The sequence below is a fragment of the Trachypithecus francoisi genome, unplaced genomic scaffold (assembly GCF_009764315.1).
Source record: "Trachypithecus francoisi isolate TF-2019V2 unplaced genomic scaffold, Tfra_2.0 Lachesis_group20, whole genome shotgun sequence".
NCBI lineage: Eukaryota > Metazoa > Chordata > Mammalia > Primates > Cercopithecidae > Trachypithecus > Trachypithecus francoisi.
The window spans coordinates 71,570,438-71,588,919 of NW_022681466.1; the positions used below are offsets into that span (position 1 = coordinate 71,570,438).

Sequence of the window (18,482 nt, forward strand, 5' to 3'; positions counted from 1 at the left end):
CGCCAGAGAGCACGGCACTCTTTGTAGGGAGACTTGCAGCCCTTCTCTCTTAGGTCAGGGGCCCTGGCTGGTTGGCTCCCTTGCCCCGACCTTCGGGGAGGGCAGACGGCCTGAGGGCTGTGCAGGGCCTAGAGCAGACACAGGAGCAGCCAGAGGTGGCTGGTGGGCAGCATCAGCCTGGTGCTGGGCGGCGGGGTGAGGGCCCTTTTCTCCTCCAGCCTCGAATCCTCTTCTCTGTTTTCCTCCTTCCTCCTGTGCCTCCTCCTCCCGTTCTGACTTCTCCCCGTCCTTAGCTTTCTTCCTCTTCTGCTTCCCTCCTTCTTCGTCCCGTTCCCTTCTTGACTCTCTTCCTTTGTCCCTTTCAAAAAAATGGATTTGAGGCAGAATCTGTTTGTATAAAAATGAAACATTTGGAGATTGTATGTTTCAACCAGAGCAGGGGCTACCTCGTGACCTGCGGAGTGGCTTTGCTGTTCTTTCTTATGTGTTTTGTTTAATTTTTTTTGTTTTTTTTTGAGACAGAGTCTCGCTGTGTCGCCCAGGCTGGAGTGCAATGGCGCGATCTCGGCTCACTGCAACCTCTGCCTCCCAGGTTCAAGCAATTCCCCTGTCTCCGCCTGCCAAGTAGCTGGGATTACAGGAGCACACCACCACGCCCAGCTAATTTTTGTATTTTTAGTAGAGATGGGGTTTCACCATGTTGGTCAGGCTGGTCTCGAACTCCTGACCTCAGGTGATCCTCCTGCCTCGGCCTCCCAAAGTGCTGGGATTACAGGGGGGAGCCACCGCACCCGGCTCCTTTCCTTAACTCTCTAAGCAGGGGAATGTTTTTGGGGAGCTGGGAGGAGGGAGGAACGGAAGGGTCCGAGCAATAGATCCCAGGCATTGGTTGGTATTTGTCATCCTGTCTCACCCCCACGGCCCTTCAGTTCTGATTTTCATTTGATATTAATGCACTAAATAGGATGCTGTTAAAGAAAACCTAATTAGACATAGATATCTCGCTGTCATCCCACCTGTATTCCTGCCTCAGCAGCACAACCGTTCTCACTTTTCTGAGTCCACTTTGGTTCCTGCCCACCTGCGTATGCACTCACAGACTCGTAAGGTACACACGGCGCTGTGCACTCCGCAGTTTTTACTAAACAGTGTGGCGCAAACATTTGCCACGTCACTGCGGTCTTCATAAGGACTGTTTGCATGATCACGTCATAGTTTGCCTGCTGGTGCGTCCTCACCAGCTCTTTCTGTTCTAGGACCTGCTTTTCCTTCCATTGCTCCTCCCAGCTCCTGGCAATCTTTGGGGAATTCGTCCTGGCTGCCTCAGGTCACGTTGCCATCCAGATGCAGACAAGGCTGTGTCACAGCCCTGCCCGCTCCTCTCTACCTCCCAGGGACCTGGACCCCTTCAGCTTCCTTGCCCCAGCCCCCACCTCCTTCCAAACTCCCTGTCTCGTTGGCAGTGGAAAAGGCACCAGGCTAAAACATGGAACAATCTCAGTGCACCTGGCTTTGAGATAGTTTTAAATCCTTGCACGTCGGCTCCTCCTCGGAGAGGAGAGTCTGCAGTTGGCTCTTCTGTGTGTTTGGGGGAGATGGTGAAAGGGGCCTGTGGGCTCTGCTCATGTCGCAGAGCTGGGGACTCGGGGCCGAGCCCTCTCTAGGAACTTAGAGTCCGTGTTCCAAGCCCAGGAGTGTAGCTTGGGGTGGGAGATGCAAAAGTGCGCCAGCCCCACCCTTGGCAGACACCACACTGTTGCCGCAGCCCTCGCTGCGGTCTTGATGGCGTCTCAGCTTTCTGCCGCTTTAGCTAACTTCTTCCAGCCCAGCACAGAGGACTCTGCTGATCTCACTAGAGCAAGCTCCCAGTTTTCCATACCTCTGCCTTCTCACGAGCCAAATAATCAGTTTAGGGATGATTAAAAGAATATAATGGCCGGGCGTGGTGTCTCACACCTGTAATCCCAGCACTTTGGGAGGCCAAGGCGGGCGGATCACGTGAGGTCAGGAGTTTGAGACTAGCCTGGCCAACATGGCGAAACCCTGTCTCTACCAAAAAATAAAAAAATTAGCCAGGTGTGGTGGTGGTACCTGTAATCCCAGCGACTGGGGAGGCTGAAGCAAGATAATCTCTTGAACCCGAGAGGTGGAGCTTGCAGTGAGCCGAGATCACACCATTGCACTCCAGTCTGGTGACAGAGTGAGACTCTGTCTCAAAAATAAAAAAAAAAATAAAAAAAAACTGATAGCCAATACTTATGGAATACTTACAATATCAGTACACCAGGTACTCTGCTAAAAAGTATTTTACAGTGGCTGGACACGGTGTTTCATGCCTGTTATCCCAGCAGTTAGGCTGAGGCGGGCGGATCACCTGAGGTCAGGAGTTTGAGACCAGCTTGGACAATATAGTGAAACCCCATCTCTACTAAAAATAGAAAAAATTAGCCGGACTTGGTGGCGGGCGCCTGTAGTCCCAGCTACTTGGGAGGCTGAGGCAGGAGAATTGCTTGAACGCGGGAGGCGGAGGTTGCAGTGAGCTGAGATTGCACCACTGCACTCCAGCCTGGGCAACAGAGCGAGACTCCGTCTAACAAACAAACAAACAAACAAACAAAAAACCTGTATTTCGGAGAACCTGCTTCAAGGGCTGGTGGAACCGGGAGTGTTTGAAGGGGGAGAAAGGGAAGAGGTGACTGTGGTCTCAGCCTTCTCCCCCAGGAGCAGAGGGAGGTGGGTGGTGCAGAAAGCTGCAGGTACAGGACTTCCCCTGCCCTGGTTAAGACAGTCCCCATCCCAGGTGCTGTGAGAACCCCAGCAGTGTCCATGGCCTGACAGAAAGAGCAGCAGCTTCTGCAACAGGTAGATCGGAGTTCCTGTCCCCAGTGTAACCACTGCCTGGCTCGGTGACCTTGGGGGGCACTTGACCATCTGTAAGGGGGATCCCGGTACTGCCCGCCCTGCCTGTGATGAGGGTTAGCTATCTGTGCCGTGCCAGCACCGGGCAGACGCGCCGCAGAAGCCAGTTCCGTTTCCCGCCCCAGTTCATCTTTGGAGGGTACATACTCGTCGAAGCTGTAGGCCAAGCTCATCAGGACCAGTCGAGGGGGAGGCGGCCTGGCACAGCAGACACGGATGGTTCCCCCGTGCAGGTGCCAAGAACGAGTGGCTTCCTGGGGCCCAAGCTGGTTTCTGTTTATACAGACAGTCACATGGGCCAACACGGCCCATCCCTGCACACTTCGTCTTAGGCTCTTAGGCGTGATCCCGGTGGAACTGTTCCTCGGGGGAAGCCGCTGAGTGCTCCTCAGCAGCCAGGTGGGGGCTCCGTGTCCTCGCCCTGCTGTCCTGGGCCCCACAGGCGTGGACTCAGAAAAGGCTGCAGCCAGGGTCACAAAGAACGCCCCTTGGAGGAGGCCTTCGGAGAGCCCCAGGCGCTGAGGCGGGAAGTGCGCAGCTTTGCCTTCAGACTGGCTTCTCCTCCCTCTCCGTCCCCCATGCCTGCTTCTCTTCCACAGACCCACTCAACATCCCACGCTGAGGCACACGCAGGCTGGCCGCGGGGCTTACCGCGGCAGCAGGGGTCCCACGCTGGGGCACACGCGGGCCGGCTGCGGGGTTATCGCGGCAGCAGGGGTCCCACGCCGGGGCACACGCAGCAGAGGCTCTGGTTTATCCCCGTGCTCATCACTGCCCGATCTCAGAAACACACCAACTCTGGGGAAGGACCTTGCCAGGGGGATTTTGAGAAGGGCGTGTGGTGACGGGAGGGGCTCCTGTGCGGCCAGCTATCCCTGTGGCGGCCCCCGGACCCAGTTTCCTTTGGGCTGCTGTCTCAAGACCAGCCCCCGAGCCTCGTGGATGGACACACCTGGCGTGGACCCCAGCCTCGGGGGATAAAATGCAGCTGTGAGGACGTGGCTGGAAGTGCCCGGGTCTCTTGTGTGGCAGCACACGCAGCTCCTCAGGGGCGCTGTCCACGCTGAGCACGTCTGAGGAGCCCCAGCGAGAGCCGACTGCGTGTGTGTGTGTGTGCGTGTGCGTGTGTGTGTGCGCGTGTGGGTGCGCGTCCGTGTGTGTGTGTGCGTGTGTGTGTGTGCATCTGTGTGCTTGTGCTTGTGTGTGTGTGAGATGTCGGAGTGGCCGTCCTCGAGAGCCCGTTCTCTGTGGACCTGCTCCCTGAAACAGCCACTTCGTCTCACAGGTGTGAACATAATGGACTCATTGATTCTTTTCGGAGGCAGGCACGCCCACTGTGCCGGTGGCCGCAGCAGGGTACAAAACACGAGGGCCGTGTGTATGGTTCCTCGGCATCCCCCCGACAGGGAAGGAAAATGTCAGCGGAGCAAATTACTGACCGAATACTTGGGAATCTATAAATATTAAATTGTTCTGGCTTTCACATAAAATTCAGGCTCTGGACAGCCCAGGAGGGGAGGCGTCTGGAACGTGCAGGGTGTGTGGGGGGAGCGGCTGCCAATGGAGAGACAAAGGTCCCCGAAGGGTGGGGCCCAGGCCGACTCTGTGGGCCGTGGGTAGGGGTGCGTAGCCCTGGCTGGAGGACAGGCTGCGGGGCGTGGGCTAGAAGAACAGAGACGCGGAAAACCCGCGTGCAGCTGTGACCACCGTGGGGATTTCTCTGAGTTTTCACTGAAGGCTTTTTGGTTGGGGTTGCCTGTGGTTTGCAGGAAAGCTTTCTGTTACTTTTCTTCCCCAGCCCTGGGGAGGGAGGGGGGCTGGGGTGCAGACAGCGGAGGCTGCAGTCAGCTGTCCTCCTCTCTGTGCAGCCAGCCTCAGGTTCCTTCCCGCACTGGCCCTGCGCTTACTGTGGCTGGGCGAGGGCCCCTCCTCTCGCATCGGTGGCCACAGCACGTCCACCGTGTGGTTACTGCACTGCCTGTTCCGTGTTTGACCCCCTGCAGCTGGGGAGGGATTTCTGTGTCTTTCGGATCTCTTTAGGAGGCCAGCAGTGAGCGATGACTCCGATGTGCCAAGACCCTGTGCTAAGTTCTTATTTATTTATTTATTTATTTAGAGACGGAGTCTTGCTCTGTCACCCAGGCTGGAGGGCAGTGTTGCAATCTTGGCTCACTGCAACCTCTGCCTCCCAAGTTCAAGCAATTCTCCTGCCTCATTCCCCGAGTGGCTGGGATTACAGGCGTGTACCACCACGCCCAGCTAGTTTTTGTATTTTTAGTAGAGACAGGGTTTCACCATGTTGGCCAGGCTGGTCTCGAACCCCTGACCTCAAGTGATCCGTCCACCTCAGCCTCCCAAACTGTGTAAGTTCTTTAACCGCGTGAACTCATTGATCTTTCCATAGCAGAATAAGGTAGGAAAAACACCACCCTCATCAGGTTGCAGCTGAGGACGCTGAGGCCCTGAAATGTGAAGGTGACAGGTTACAGGCCCACCGGAGCGGGTTCCATGGCTCCCCCTGGCCAGGCCTGGATTCTCCCCAGGTTTTGTGACTTCAGACCTGGACTCCTCATTGTGAGCCTGGACCAAGTCCTCGGTGGGCTCCTCCGTGGCGAGTGGGACCCCGGCTGGACTCTGCAAGCCTCCTGCCAGGCAGGCCCTGCATCTCCCAGGCCAGTGGCCAAGCACCTCCTCTTCCCCTCGGGCACCCCCACAAGCACCCCCTCTTCCCCTCAGGCATCCCCACGCTCATCGTGCTGGACCCGCAGGGCGAGGTGATCACGCGGCAGGGGCGGGTGGAGGTGCTGAGCGACGAGGACTGCCGGGAGTTCCCCTGGCACCCCAAACCTGTGCTGGAGCTCTCCGACTCCAACGCCACGCAGCTCAACGAGGGCCCCTGCCTCGTCCTTTTTGTAGGTATGAAGCTCACCGGGGGGCCCGGGTGGGGGCGGGACAGGAGAGGCCTCACTTGGGAGGAGCCTGTCCCTGCAGCTTCTCTCTGTCACTAGCAGTACAAGCCTGGGCCTTTGTCTCTCCCTGGAGCCTTGCTTTTGACCCTGATGATTTATTCATGGCCCTGTGGGAGCTGCAGCTGCATTTTCCCTCCTAGCTGCTCCCCAGCTGCCAGCTGGGCAGAACAGGTCAGGCCGAGGATGCCCTCGGGACCCCATGCGCAGACCCACTGTTGGAAAGGGGCGGGTTGCACACACAGCAGCTGCCAGGGGCTGGGCGCCTCTGGCCAAGGCTCACTAAGGCTGCTTCTGCAGGTCCTCTGTGCTCGGATGAGCTGCTTCCGCCCCGTGGCTGCCCTGGCTCCTTAGCCCTCACCTGCACCTCCCCGTCTCCCGTCTCACCCACTCTGTGCTCCAAGGGTGACTGCCCAGCTGGGCCAGGAGGACACAGGCACATCCACGCCAGGCTCCCTGCAGTTTGGTGGGGTGACCCTGGTTCCTTTTGCAAAACCTGGCCCTCTGCCTTGGACTTAACGGCTCCCCTCCAACAACTCAGAATTACTGTGCGAGGCTGGGCGCGGTGGCTCATGTCTGTAATCCCAGCATTTTGGGAGGTCAAGGCGGGTGGATCACCTGGGGTCAGGAGTTTGAGACCAGGCTGACCAAAATAGTGAAACGCTGTCTCTACTAAAAATACAAAACAATTAGCCAGGTGCAGTGGCGCATGTCTGTCATCCCAGCTACTTGGGAGGCTGAGGCAGGAGAATCACTTGAACCCGGGAGGCGGAGGTTGCAGTGAGCCCATATGGCACCGCTGCACTCCAGCCTGGGCAACAGAGCGAGACTCTGTCTCAAAAAAACAAAAAATAAAGCCACTGACCAGACCACAGTCCTCACCCCTCCCTGTCACCACCAGTTTCACTAAAAGTCGGAGGTCGGAGGTTGTGGCTTCTCATTCTGTGGCTGAGAGAAACTAGCAGGTGCCTCAGGTCCTGGCTTAGGGGACGCTCAGCCTGGCGGGCGGGTTTGTGAGGAATGCAGTGGAGAGACTCTCTACCTGGGGCCCCAGAGCTGCTCAGTGAGGTGGGTTCCTCCTGGCGAGCCTGGTGCAGGCGAGCTCTGGGAGCTTCACACCCGTGTGTGCAGGAAGGAAGTTCGCGTCCATTCAGGGGCTGCTCAGGCGGGCGTTTCTGCAGCTCAGGCCCCCTCCGCGGGTGCCGCTCTGTGTGACAAGCCAGTGTTTCTCCCCCCGATGCCAATCACAGATTCTGAGGATGACGGAGAGTCCGAGGCAGCCAAGCAGCTGATTCAGCCGATAGCTGAGAAAATCATTGCCAAGTACAAAGCCAAAGAGGAGGAGGCGCCGCTTCTGTTCTTCGTAGCGGGGGAGGTGAGTACGGGGAGAGGCTGGGCCCCCAGGCCTGGATCAGCGGGGACTTCGGGCACCTGAGGGGTCCTGGCCCCAGGGCCGCCTGTGCCCCGGAGACAAACGTGGCAAGAAGAGGTGGCCATTCGCCGTGGGAAACCATTTCCTCCCCTGCTGCTTCCTCTGGCCGTCCCCGCTCGGCAGCCTCAGGTCCGCAGGGGAAGAGCCGGGGCCGCTTCCCACCCGAGCTGCCGGGGAGCGATCCACACCTACTCCCTCGGGGCTGGACCACGACCAGGCCCTTGACGCTTTACAAAACGCTGGGTTCGTGCCTCCGCGCTGGCTGCAGTGGGCCGATCTCACCCGCGGGATCCTGGCTGGGGCTACCACGTGTACCCGCGGTCACCCAGCCGGCCCGGTGAGGGCTGAGGTTGGAAATTGCTGCCGCTCCCCGTCTGTTTCACCCAGACTGTCCCTTCGAGGTCTCCAGCAGGGCTGGACCAAGCAGGAGACTTCACAGGGTGGGAGAAAGTGGGGCTCTTAGCAGAGCACCCTCCCGCAGGTGCCCCGTTATCCGGGGCGTGGGACCCTGTGCCCTGCACGCTGCAGACAGGGGCGTCTCCGCGACTCAGCGCAGGTGCAGGCTCTCGGTCTTGAGTTCCTCCAGCCGGGAGTCTCTTCCACGCCTGCGCTGCTGCCTCCCCCCTCCCCACCCCTCCCCTCCCCACCCCACCCCACCCCTCCCCTCCCCACCGCACCCACCGACCGACAGACACTTTTGGAGGCCGCCCTCACCCCCTGCCCTCTGCCCACCCATCTGTACCTCCGGTTGGTCAGAGCCCTGTGCTGATTCCACGCTGTGTTCGGATCCCAGGAGAGGCACGGAGGAGGCAGCGGCAGCCAGACACCCTGCACCACCCATTCATCACCTCCTCAGCAGCTGGCCCTGCCCAGTCCCTGGGTCCCTCCCAGGCAGCTCCAGTCACCTGCTCAGCCCCGGGGGTGGAGGGGAACAAAGAGGCTCGTAGGCCCTGCCTCGCGGCGGCCGCAGCCACTGCACACCAAGCCCAGCCCCGGAGGCTGCACCACACGCGGGAGCTCTGAGCCCTGCAGAATGACTCTGAGAAAAGATGGCTGCAGCACTGCCAGGGCCGGGCAGCGGCGGGGGCGGCCTTGAGAGGTGTCAGGCCAGGAAGGAGCATCTGCAGGTTTTCTGTACACCAGGCCTGGGGCCGCGTATTTCACCTGGGCTGTCACCTTGGCTCCTGGCTCTCTGGCTGGGACACAGTCGCCGTCCCAGGGGAGGGAGGCGAGGTTCCGAGTGGACCAGGGGTTCCTCCGAGGCTGTTTGTTGGCTCCCGCCTGGCTGGGCTGGGCTTTGTGTCTCCAAAAATATATACAAATTAGCCCGGCATGGCGCTGCCTGCTTGGAGTCCCAGCTACTCAGGAGGCTGAGGAGGGAGGATCGCTTGAGCCCAGGAGATGGAGGCTGCAGTAAGCTATGATTGCCTCACTGCACTCCAGCTGGGGCGACAGAAAGAGACTCTAGCTCTCCCCCACCCCAAAAAAAAAGTAGCTCCCTTACAAATCGTTCCTCCTTGTCTTTGGTTTTCTGTGTTTCCCTTGGTATCTGCGTGAGGCTGTATCTGCTATTAGGGAACTTCACCAGGACAGCTGCTGGGAATGTAGGATCAAGTACCAGCTTCCTTCTCAGATAAGTAGTAAGGCAGTGTCAGCTGCCACAGGGCTTAAGTAGCCCTGTCTTCTGAACTGGCTGGCTGTGCATCCTGTCCTGCCTGAAACCACGGGGCGGGGGCAGGCGGTGGGAGCAGAGTGAGCTGTCTCTGTTTAAAAACATTCCAGAGCTGAAGTCCAGATTGGCCTCAGATAACCCACAATGGGGCCGCAAATCATTGACAGTTGGTTACAAGAATAAACAGTTGGAGGCTATGACATTTCCAGGCCGGGCGCGGTGGCTCACGCCTGTAATCCCAGCACTTTGGGAGGCCGAGGTGGGCGGATCACCTGAGGTTAGGAGTTCGAGACCAGCCCGGCCAACATGGTGAAACCCCGTCTCTACTAAAAATGTAAAAAATTAGCTGGGTGTGGTGATGGGCACCTGTAGTCCCCGCTACTCAGGAGGCCGAGACAGGAGAATCGCTTAAACCCAGGAAGCGGAGGTTGCAGTGAGCTGAGATCGTGCCATTGCACTCCAGCCTGGGTGACAGAGGAAGACTTCATCTTGAAAACACAAAAAGGACGTGACATTTCTAAAATGCTGAGGACGTGTGAAAATGGTGTTTATGCTAATAAATACATAAATGATTAAATATAGATTACTTACCTAGTGGTTTCGGGGGGCGAGTGCCAAGAGAGAATTTTACAAAGAAGCCCGTTCCTCCTGAAGGCAGGGCAGGGTTCCCTGCTTCCCATTCCCGTGCTGGGAGCCCCCGGAGCTACCACACCTGGGGAGACTGGGCCCAGGGGACTCTCCCGCTCCTTTCTTTAAACCGTCTTGGTTTTCTCTCCCTCCTGACGACTTCAGGATGACATGACTGACTCCCTGCGAGATTACACCAACCTGCCTGAGGCGGCCCCTTTGCTCACCATCCTGGACATGTCAGCCCGGGCCAAGTACGTGATGGACGTGGAGGAGATCACCCCCGCCATCGTGGAGGCCTTTGTGAATGACTTCCTAGCAGAGAAGCTCAAACCGGAGCCCATCTAGCGTGGCTCCGGCCTCCTGAGACGTTATTTAAAACTCAGCCTTCTCCTCCTCCTCCCCCTCCTTCCCTCCGCCCTCGGACTTACCCAGCGTGCCCCGAACCACACCACCCAAGTGTCCAAACTCTCTGTGGTGCCTTGTTTCTGCATTAAACTCCTCAGCCAGCACCCTGGGGTGCGGAATCCAGCAGCGGCAGAATCCACCGTGTTTGGGGGCGTGGGATGGCTGGGGGCATGGCCCGGCCAGAGTAGGGGCTGCATCACTCTTGCAAAGTCACTTGCTTTTGGTGAAGGATTTGCCAGGATGTTCCAGGGCAGAGTGCGCGTGGAGGGCCAGTGGCTCCCGCTTGGGCTGGGACTCGGGCATCGGCACACACAGAGCCCCGGACGGCCAGAGGGGAACCGCCGGGGGACACCTGTGTGGAGGCAGAGCTGAGAAAGGGCCTGAGCCTCAGTGGGCCTCAGCTTAGAGCTGCGGTGAGAACATCCTTTTCTAAGCGACACAGTCTTTCTCAGTCTGAGAGAAAAGCAGCCGACTTGTGTATTCTCGGGCAGGGGATCTCCAAATGCAAAAGGAAGCTTGTGGAGGTTTTTTGGGTGAGAAAAAAAATGTAGCTAAGGTAATGGTTCGTATAGTAACGGCTGGTTTTTATGGAGTGCCCGCCTCCTGATGAGAGCTCCTCATTCTTTTCTTCCTTGACCTTGAAGTCTCTGCCTGCTCATACAAAGAGCTCCCACCATCTTGAAATTCTGATAACGAATCCTTCTCTTTGGGCATCTTCCCAAGAAACTTAGCCCTGAGTCCTAGGAGGAGCACCTCTGAACCAGCAGAGACCTCTGACTCCACCCAGCTCTGTGCCTGAGGCCCCGATCTCTGCTGAGGTGCCCACGCCCATATTTGATCACCCCTGCCATTGCCTTTTTTCTTTTTTTTTTTTGGAGATGGAGTCTTGCTCTCTTGCCCAGGCTGGAGTGCAGTGGCAGGATCTCGGCTCACTGCAGCCTTCGCCCCCAAGGTTCAAGTGATTCTCCTGCCTCAGCCTCTGGAGTACCTGGGTTCACAGGCGAGCACCACGGGACCTGGCTAATTTTTGTATTTTTAGTAGAGACAGGGTTTCACCATGTTGGCCAGGCTGGTCTCGAACTCCTGACCTCAGGTGATCCACCCGCCTCGGCCTCCCAACGTGCTGGGATTACAGGTGTGAGCCACCGCACCCGGGCCCCTTTTCAAAGCAGAACTACAAAGATGAGAAATTACCAGAAGCCTTGCCTTTTCCTAAGCACCAGCAGAAGGAGCTGTGCCCAAGGGTGGAGGGCGTGTCAGCCACGAGTGGACCTTGTATCGCCTTTGCTAGGCCCAGGTAGGTTGTTGGCCTCTTACTTGGGCTGACTTGACCACCGGAAGAGAAACAAACAACTCTGTTCTCAGGACTGGGGACGGACGGCTTCGGCCGAGCCTTTCAGCCTCGCTCACTCAGGTGTCAGGGACTTTAAACCACCCTGGGCCTTACCCTTGGCCCCACTCAGCACTCTGCCAACCAAGACCACTGACGTGGAAAACCCAGTCCCCACCCCGTCATGAGCTGTTGACACTGTTGTTCCTTGCTGAATTGGATTGTCGATTTCTAGTTCAGAGGCGTACCGCGAGTTGGCGATTAGACGTCATGTGACGTTACCGCCTGAAATGCGATCACCCAGTAGGAAATAAAGCAGGTATCTCTGGACCTTACCCACCGCTGGGCCTTTGCTGTCCTTAATAACAAAAGTCTTTTGTGCTGTGGTCTATCGGGGTGGGCAGCGGAGGACACCTGGTAGCTGGGAGCTGTGTCCCAGGAGTTCTGAGACCCCCAGGATGTAGCATCCGTCGCATCTTCCTGGTTTCCAGCAGCCAGGAAGCTCATCTGGGTGACAGTGGCAGAGGCAGGTCCCTCCTGGAGCCCTGGTCACTGTCTCTCCTGGTTCGACGGCCCTGGACGGAGGGCGAATCCTCAGATCACGTACCTTGTTGTGGACATTTTTGCCCATTTCCTCCCTCCAGGGGAGCCGAGTCCTCTGAAGTCTGAGAAAGCTGGTTGGGAAAACAGGAGGAATCGCGCGGGGGTCTCCTTGTGAAGAATGGGGCCAGTGTGGGAGCCCCTTAACCCCAGCTCGTCCCAGGGCTCAGGGCTTCTCTGGGAACCCTGCCGGTGTCTCCCTTAGAGGTCGGGGTGGGTGGGATGAATGTGGCTGACCTGAATGTGGGAGATGGCAGGATTTCTGTCCATGCCCTGTATCGTGATGGCCTCGGAGGAAAGGTGGGTTCTCTTAGTTCCTTCTACCTTTAGGGCAGAAGGAACAAAGTCCAGCGAGGGGGGTTGCCCTTAGTCATTGCAACTGGATTCTCGACACCAGAATTCTCCTTTTATTTTATTTTTATTTTTATTTATTTATTTTTTGAGACGGAGTCTTGCTCTGCCACCCAGGCTGGAGTGCAGTGGCCGGCTCTCAGCTCACTGCAAGCTCCGCCTCCCGGGTTCACGCCATTCTCCTGTCTCAGCCTCCCGAGTAGCTGGGACTACAGGCGCCCGCCTCGTCGCCCGGCTAGTTTTTTGTATTTTTTAGTAGAGACGGGGTTTCACCGTATTAGCCAGGATGGTCTCGATCTCCTGACCTCGTGATCCGCCCGTCTCGGCCTCCCAAAGTGCTGGGATGACAGGCTTGAGCCACCGCGCCCGGCCATTCTCCTTTTAGAATGGATTTGTAGCTTCCTTAAGATCCACGAGGAAGTTTTACTCCAAAGGTTCAGGTTTATACAGTGACGACTCTGCAGGAAACATTCGGGAAGAATCGCTTCTGAGTGTCAGGGGTCAACAGGGAGAGATCGTAAAGGTCACTGATCCCGGCGAAGCGGGGCATGATACTCCCCACCAAGCGGCTCCACAATCCCTCCAGACTCTTGCTAATTGGAAGCAGGTTCAGCACCAGCTGTGGCGTATTCAAGGGCTTCCTCCAGCAGCCAGGAAAACCAGGCCCTGCAGGTGGAGCCGGGGGCTGTGAAATCGCCACCCTGGGGTTCCCGAGTGTGTGTTTACCACAGTGACTTCCAGATCCCATCTGCCGGTTCTCACAACAGAGATGAGGGGTGTTGTTTTTTTTTAATTGAGACGGCGTCTCGCTCTGTCGCCGACGCTGGAGTGCAGTGGCCGGATCTCTGCTCAGTGCAAGCTCCGCCTCCCGGGTTCACGCCATTCTCCTGCCTCAGTCTCCCGAGTAGCTGGGACTACAGGCGCCCGCCACCGTGCCTGGCTAATTTTTTGTATTTTTAGTAGAGATGGGGTTTCACCGTATTAGCCAGGATGGTCTCGATCTCCTGCCCGCGTGATCCGCCCGCCTCGGCCTCCCAAAGTGCTGGGATTACAGGCGTGAGCCACTGCACGTGGCCTGGTTTTTTTAACCTGTCTCCCAGCATTAAAGATCTGTTTAAGAAGAAGGGTATGTTTTCCACATTGAATTCTTGATTGGGAAAAACAAAATTTAAAAAAGGGAAAAGGGCATATTTGGGACGGGCAGGCACAGCAGATGAAAACCAGCGTCTTTTCCAGAGAGAGGTGACTTCCCGCTCTTGCTTTTCACCCCTTGGCACGTCCTTGAAATCATTGGCCATCACTTATCAGAACGCAGGGAGCCAGTACTGTGTTGGCGTCGGCCAAGCTTCAAATAGTAATTTTCAGCCAGACTTTGTTTTTTCCTATTGCCTAATTAAAGACACTGAAAAGCTGTTCTCCCCTCCTGCTGCCTTGTTCTAGGACAGCAAACTGAATTCAGCAACAATACAGACGGAGCCAGATGTGGCCCAGGAGCAGATCTGCGGGACCTAACACGGTGCTGCACGGTGCAGCTTAGGGAGAAAACGCAATGTGTGAGAGGGCACACGCGTCGGAACCCTGCACACCGGGAAGCGTGGTGCTGGGAGGACCTTGAGGGCACACGTGTAGGAACCTTGCACGCCGGGAAGCGTGGTGCCGGGAGAGCCCTGAGGGCACACACTGTTCACGGTGCCCTTGCCCCGGGCAGGCCCATGTATGGTGCCCGCCAGGACTAGAAGGCCGCTGTTGTACACGCTGTGGGTGGCTGGGCACACAGGCCCGTAGGTTCAGGAGTGCCTCCTGCAGCTTCTCTCTGGGGGCAGCTTTGGGAGCCAAGGACTGAGCAGAAGGCCATGAGCCCAAATGATCGTTCCAGTTTGCCCCGAAGCAGCTGAATGAGAGAGGTGGGCACTTAGCTTCACCCCTCACTGCTGCCGCCGACGGATGAGAGCACGCACCCTGCTTCCTCCAGGCTGCGACTGCTCAAGGGAAAATTCTTTGGGAACAAATAGCTGTTGATCATTAGCTTCATTAGTGCTGGGCACATAACAAGGGTATTCTGGGTGCACCTTGCATGTGAGCGCATGAAGACAGGTAAGTGTGCTTACTGTCATTTTTCAAGGTGTGTGTCTCACCCCCTTGGTGCTTTGAGATACTTCCCAAGCCTGAGAATGTGTTTGGAGGTTTGGGTGGAACTGTTGGGTTTCTGTTAAATAACACACAACTCGTGAAAGCCTCTGTCTGTAGGCCAGTGTGCAATCCAGAGGCTGAGACAGCCTGCAGTCTGGATTCCTGGGTGCTCAGGCCTCACACGTGTGCTAGAACTAGGATACAGTAGGAGATGCGATCTCGGGGCCAAAAAAATCAATCTCTCTTGAATGTCAGAGGACGTGGAAATCCTGTCCCGGTCAGGGAAGAGCCACTCAGCTTGCAGTCAGCACACCCCGCCCTCGGCATCTCAGAGGAGCAGGGAAGGGAGGCTGAGGCCAGAGCTTGCTGCAGCCATCAGCTCCTCCCTCCCCAACCGTGTTCCCTGTTCCCTTCCTGCAATTTTTTTTTTTTTTTTTGAGACAAGAGTTTCACTCTTGTCACCCAGGCTGGAGTGCAGTGGTGTGATCTGGCTCTCTGCAACCTCTGCCTCCCGTGTTCAAGCGATTCTCCTGCCTCAGCCTCCTGAGTAGCTGGGACTACAGGTGCCCGCCACCATGCCCGGCTAATTTTTTTGTATTTTTAGTAGAGACGGGGTTTCACCCTGTTAGCCAGGATGGTCTCGAACTCCTGACCTCGTGATCCGCCGCCTTGGTCTCCCAAAGTGCTGGGATTATAGGCTTGAGCCACCGCGCCCGGCCTCCTCCTTGCATTTTGAGGAAGCAGCAGCCTTGGTCATGGCCCATAACAACTCAGGCTTCAACTGAAAGAAGTGGCTCTTCCCTACACAGCAGTCCAGGAAGCCAGATGCTGGGAGTGTGGTGAGAACAGAACTGACCCATCCATCAGCTATTCCGGATTCTCCGTCACTCTTAGCCGCAGAGCATCAGCCAGGCTTCCTGAGCTTCGGGAGGACTTGGCTTCAGCTTCTGTCTCAGCTGCTCGAATGTAACGTGGTTCGGTCGTTCAGAGAGTTCAGTCATCCTGAGCAATAAACCAGCTCATCCGTTAACTTGGCCCCTAGCTTAGTACGTGTGTGCACTCACTGCACTGATGAAAACAGGAAGCATGGCAGTGGCTCACGCCTGTCCTCCCAGCACTTTGGAGGCTGAAGCAGAAAGACAGCTTGAGGCCGGGAGTTCAAGACTAGCCTAGGCAACATGGCAAAACCCCATCTAAAAAAAAAAAAAAGGAAAGAAAGAAAAGAGAGGAAGTACAATCATGGAATTTTTAAGGTGGTAACGTGTTTTCTTAAAAGCAGGTGAGCCTGTCAGGTCTGCTCCTGAGGGAGAGGTGGCTTGGTCAAGAGGGCGGCCCCAGGCCCTGCAGTGCAGCTGGTGATTTTCAGGCAAAGCTCTGGAACCTTGGATGGGGTGTGTGTCTGGGCTGTGTGCGGCAGAATGGCAAAAGTGGGGCTAAGTACAGCCCGGCGTGGCTGCTGCGGACATCTGGGGTTGCTGCCAACCCCGGGGCAAGCGGTGGGAGGTCCCAGGTGAACGGCGGGTCCCCCGAGGTCTGTTTCTCCTCTGGACCTTAATGACCAGGCTCCCAGCCAGGAGCCAGCGGCTGGGGCGAGGGGAGTGATTTCAGCACCCCCCTGCCCCGAAGCAGGAACTGCAGGGCCGGCCGGGGGGCGCCCAGCGTGAGCGCCAGGCACATCTGGACATCTGCGCTTTGCCCAGAGTTGCTTTCTCAGAGGCTCCAGTCAGAGAAAAGTTGTGCTGGTTTTTCCTGCTGTTTCCCGTTGGTCCTCTTTGGCCTCCGTTTTCGTTCCATGTCTTCCTGTACTCCAGGTTCTTGCTTCTGAGATCATGTGGGACAATCCGGATGGGTCTCCACCTTTAACACCCTGGAGCACGCACAGCCAAATGCTCTCTGGTGGGGGGAGACTTCACTCCATCCTCTTCTCCTCCCTTTTCAACCACTGAAATCCAGGAAAAAATCGCAGTCCCGCCCGTCAGCACTGGGGTGGTTTTGGAGGCGTTGCCTGCCACCTCCTGGCAGACGCCACTGTGGCAGCTTCGCGGCCACACAATGGCGCGGGAGCGCGGCCAACATCCTGACGATGTTTGTCTCTCGGCCAAGCAGTGTTTTTCTTGTCAAATGTTGCTCGTTTTTTATTCCTGTTTACTGGGGAAATGGTGACAGAACAAATGTCGGCCTCAAAACTGAGGATTCAAGGTAGTGATTTTCCAAAATCACTCAGCAAATAACAACCATCTGCTCCCTTGGATTCACTGAAGAAAGGACCATTTGCCTCCCTCCCGCACCCTCCCTCGTCCCTACTAAATTATACCCTTGAGTATATGAAGTGAACTTAAGGCACTGCATATAAGCCACAGACTCGAAAGCAATGGCATGTAAATTTCTTTCCCTCTTACACCCAGGATAAAATGGGCTTAGAATTACTTGTCAGTGTAGGCCGGGTGCGGTGGCTAACGCGTGTAATCCCAGCACTTTGGAAGGCTGAGGTGGGCGGATCACGAGGTCAGGAGATTGAGACCATCCTGACCAACATGGTGAAACGCTTTCGCTACTAAAAATACAAAAAATTAGCCGGGCATGCTGGCGGGTGCCTGTAGTCCCAGCTACTCGGGAGGCTGAGGCAGGAGAATGGCGTGAACCCCAGGGGCGGAGCTTGCAGTGAGCCGAGATCGCGCCACTGCACTCCAGCCTGGGCGACAGAGCGAGACTCCGTCTCAAAAAAAAAAAAAAAAAAAAAAATTACTTTCCAGTGTTTACTTTGCTTTTTCTAAACAAGGACAAGGTAAATACATGGTTTATTCTTTCACTGTTATTTTGTAACAAGAGTCAGCCGGAGTATAACCCAGGGAACAAATCCCGGGAGATTGGTTTTAGGCTGGAAAGATGTGAGCTTCCTTTTCCTGACTCCTGCTTCTTGAGCACTTTCCTGAAGTGTCTGGGGAGACTGGAACGGGATGAATTTGCGTTCTTCAGGTCGCCTGTCCGCCTGTCCTCTGCTCTAGCCTTTGTGAGCAGTGTTGCGGGCGGCCACTTGCATGTGCAGCTCTGGGCAGGCTCAGACCACAGCAGGGCCCCGGAGCAGATGCTCAAATATTCAAATGTCAGCCTGGGAGGACGCCGTCCCTACAAACAGCCTCCCCTGGAACATGCCAGAGCATCCAAACCTGCCCCCTTGGCACGTGAATTATGCTTAGTCATTGGGTTCTCCCAAGAGGAAGTTTTACTAGGAAGTTGGGGGAGTAGAAGAGAAAGAAGGGGTGGGGGGCATGGTTTTTCCTGGGCACACCAGCGACACACTTGACCTCCCTGAAGTGAGCAGCTGAGGGGCTCCCAAAGAATCCAAACCATTACGGGAGCCGCTGAGCAGAAGGGTGTGGGGAAGCACGTCTGGTGTCGTCCTCAACTCCAACCATGTTGTGTGTGGCCGCAAAAGCAGTGCTTAAAGTGAGTCCCATACTCCCCCCACCCAGCCCGTCCCCACAGTTCCGTATAGATACAGTGATCAGCATCAGCACTTGCCCTGAAGCACCTGCCCTGACTTCATCCTGGTTTGGTCGCTGGTAGGTAAAGAGGCAGCTTGCCCTGGGCCCTGGAGGGGCGGAGAGAACAGAAGGGTCCTGCTGCAGTGTTGTGGGCGTTCATCCTCAGAACCTTGGCCTCTAAACATCGGGGGTGAGACTTAAGTACGGCTAACACAGGGAACCAGGAAACAGTGACACTTTCCTGACAAATGCAGGGTAAGGCTGCAGATTTTGAAATTCAGTTTTCTGCATAGACTTCCGTCTCTGCAAAAATCCTCAAAAAGATATCTGCAGAGGTGCCAAGGTCTGACACGGCCTGTTAAATTAAGCCATTTCTACGGATACATAAAGAGTGGCTCAGTGAAGGCATGAACAATCTCAAAGACAGGTCATCTGAGCCCAGAGCAGAGCTACTGGATGCCAAGAGTTTAGCCCTCAGCTTCCTGGTATTCCCTTAGCCACGTCCTTGTTACCAGGCCAAAGGTGACAGGTACTGTGACATACCAACCACACAAAACAACTG

The 18,482-nt window shown here is 56.4% G+C and overlaps 1 protein-coding gene across 3 annotated transcripts in view; it reads left to right on the plus strand.

Annotated features, from left to right (window-relative positions):
* Window positions 1-11,688, plus strand: part of NXN (nucleoredoxin) — a 180,453-nt gene extending 168,765 nt beyond the window's left edge. For 2 of the 3 annotated variants that reach the window (XM_033185212.1, XM_033185214.1), the window contains exons 6-8: window positions 5,656-5,835; window positions 7,136-7,260; window positions 9,782-11,688. In XM_033185212.1, the coding sequence (XP_033041103.1) occupies window positions 5,656-5,835; window positions 7,136-7,260; window positions 9,782-9,964 (488 nt within the window). In that variant the 3' untranslated portion in view covers window positions 9,965-11,688. The remainder of the gene's footprint in view (window positions 1-5,655; window positions 5,836-7,135; window positions 7,261-9,781) is intronic. The other variant, XM_033185213.1, reaches the window with a different exon arrangement.
* The last annotated feature ends 6,794 nt before the right edge of the window (window positions 11,689-18,482 follow it).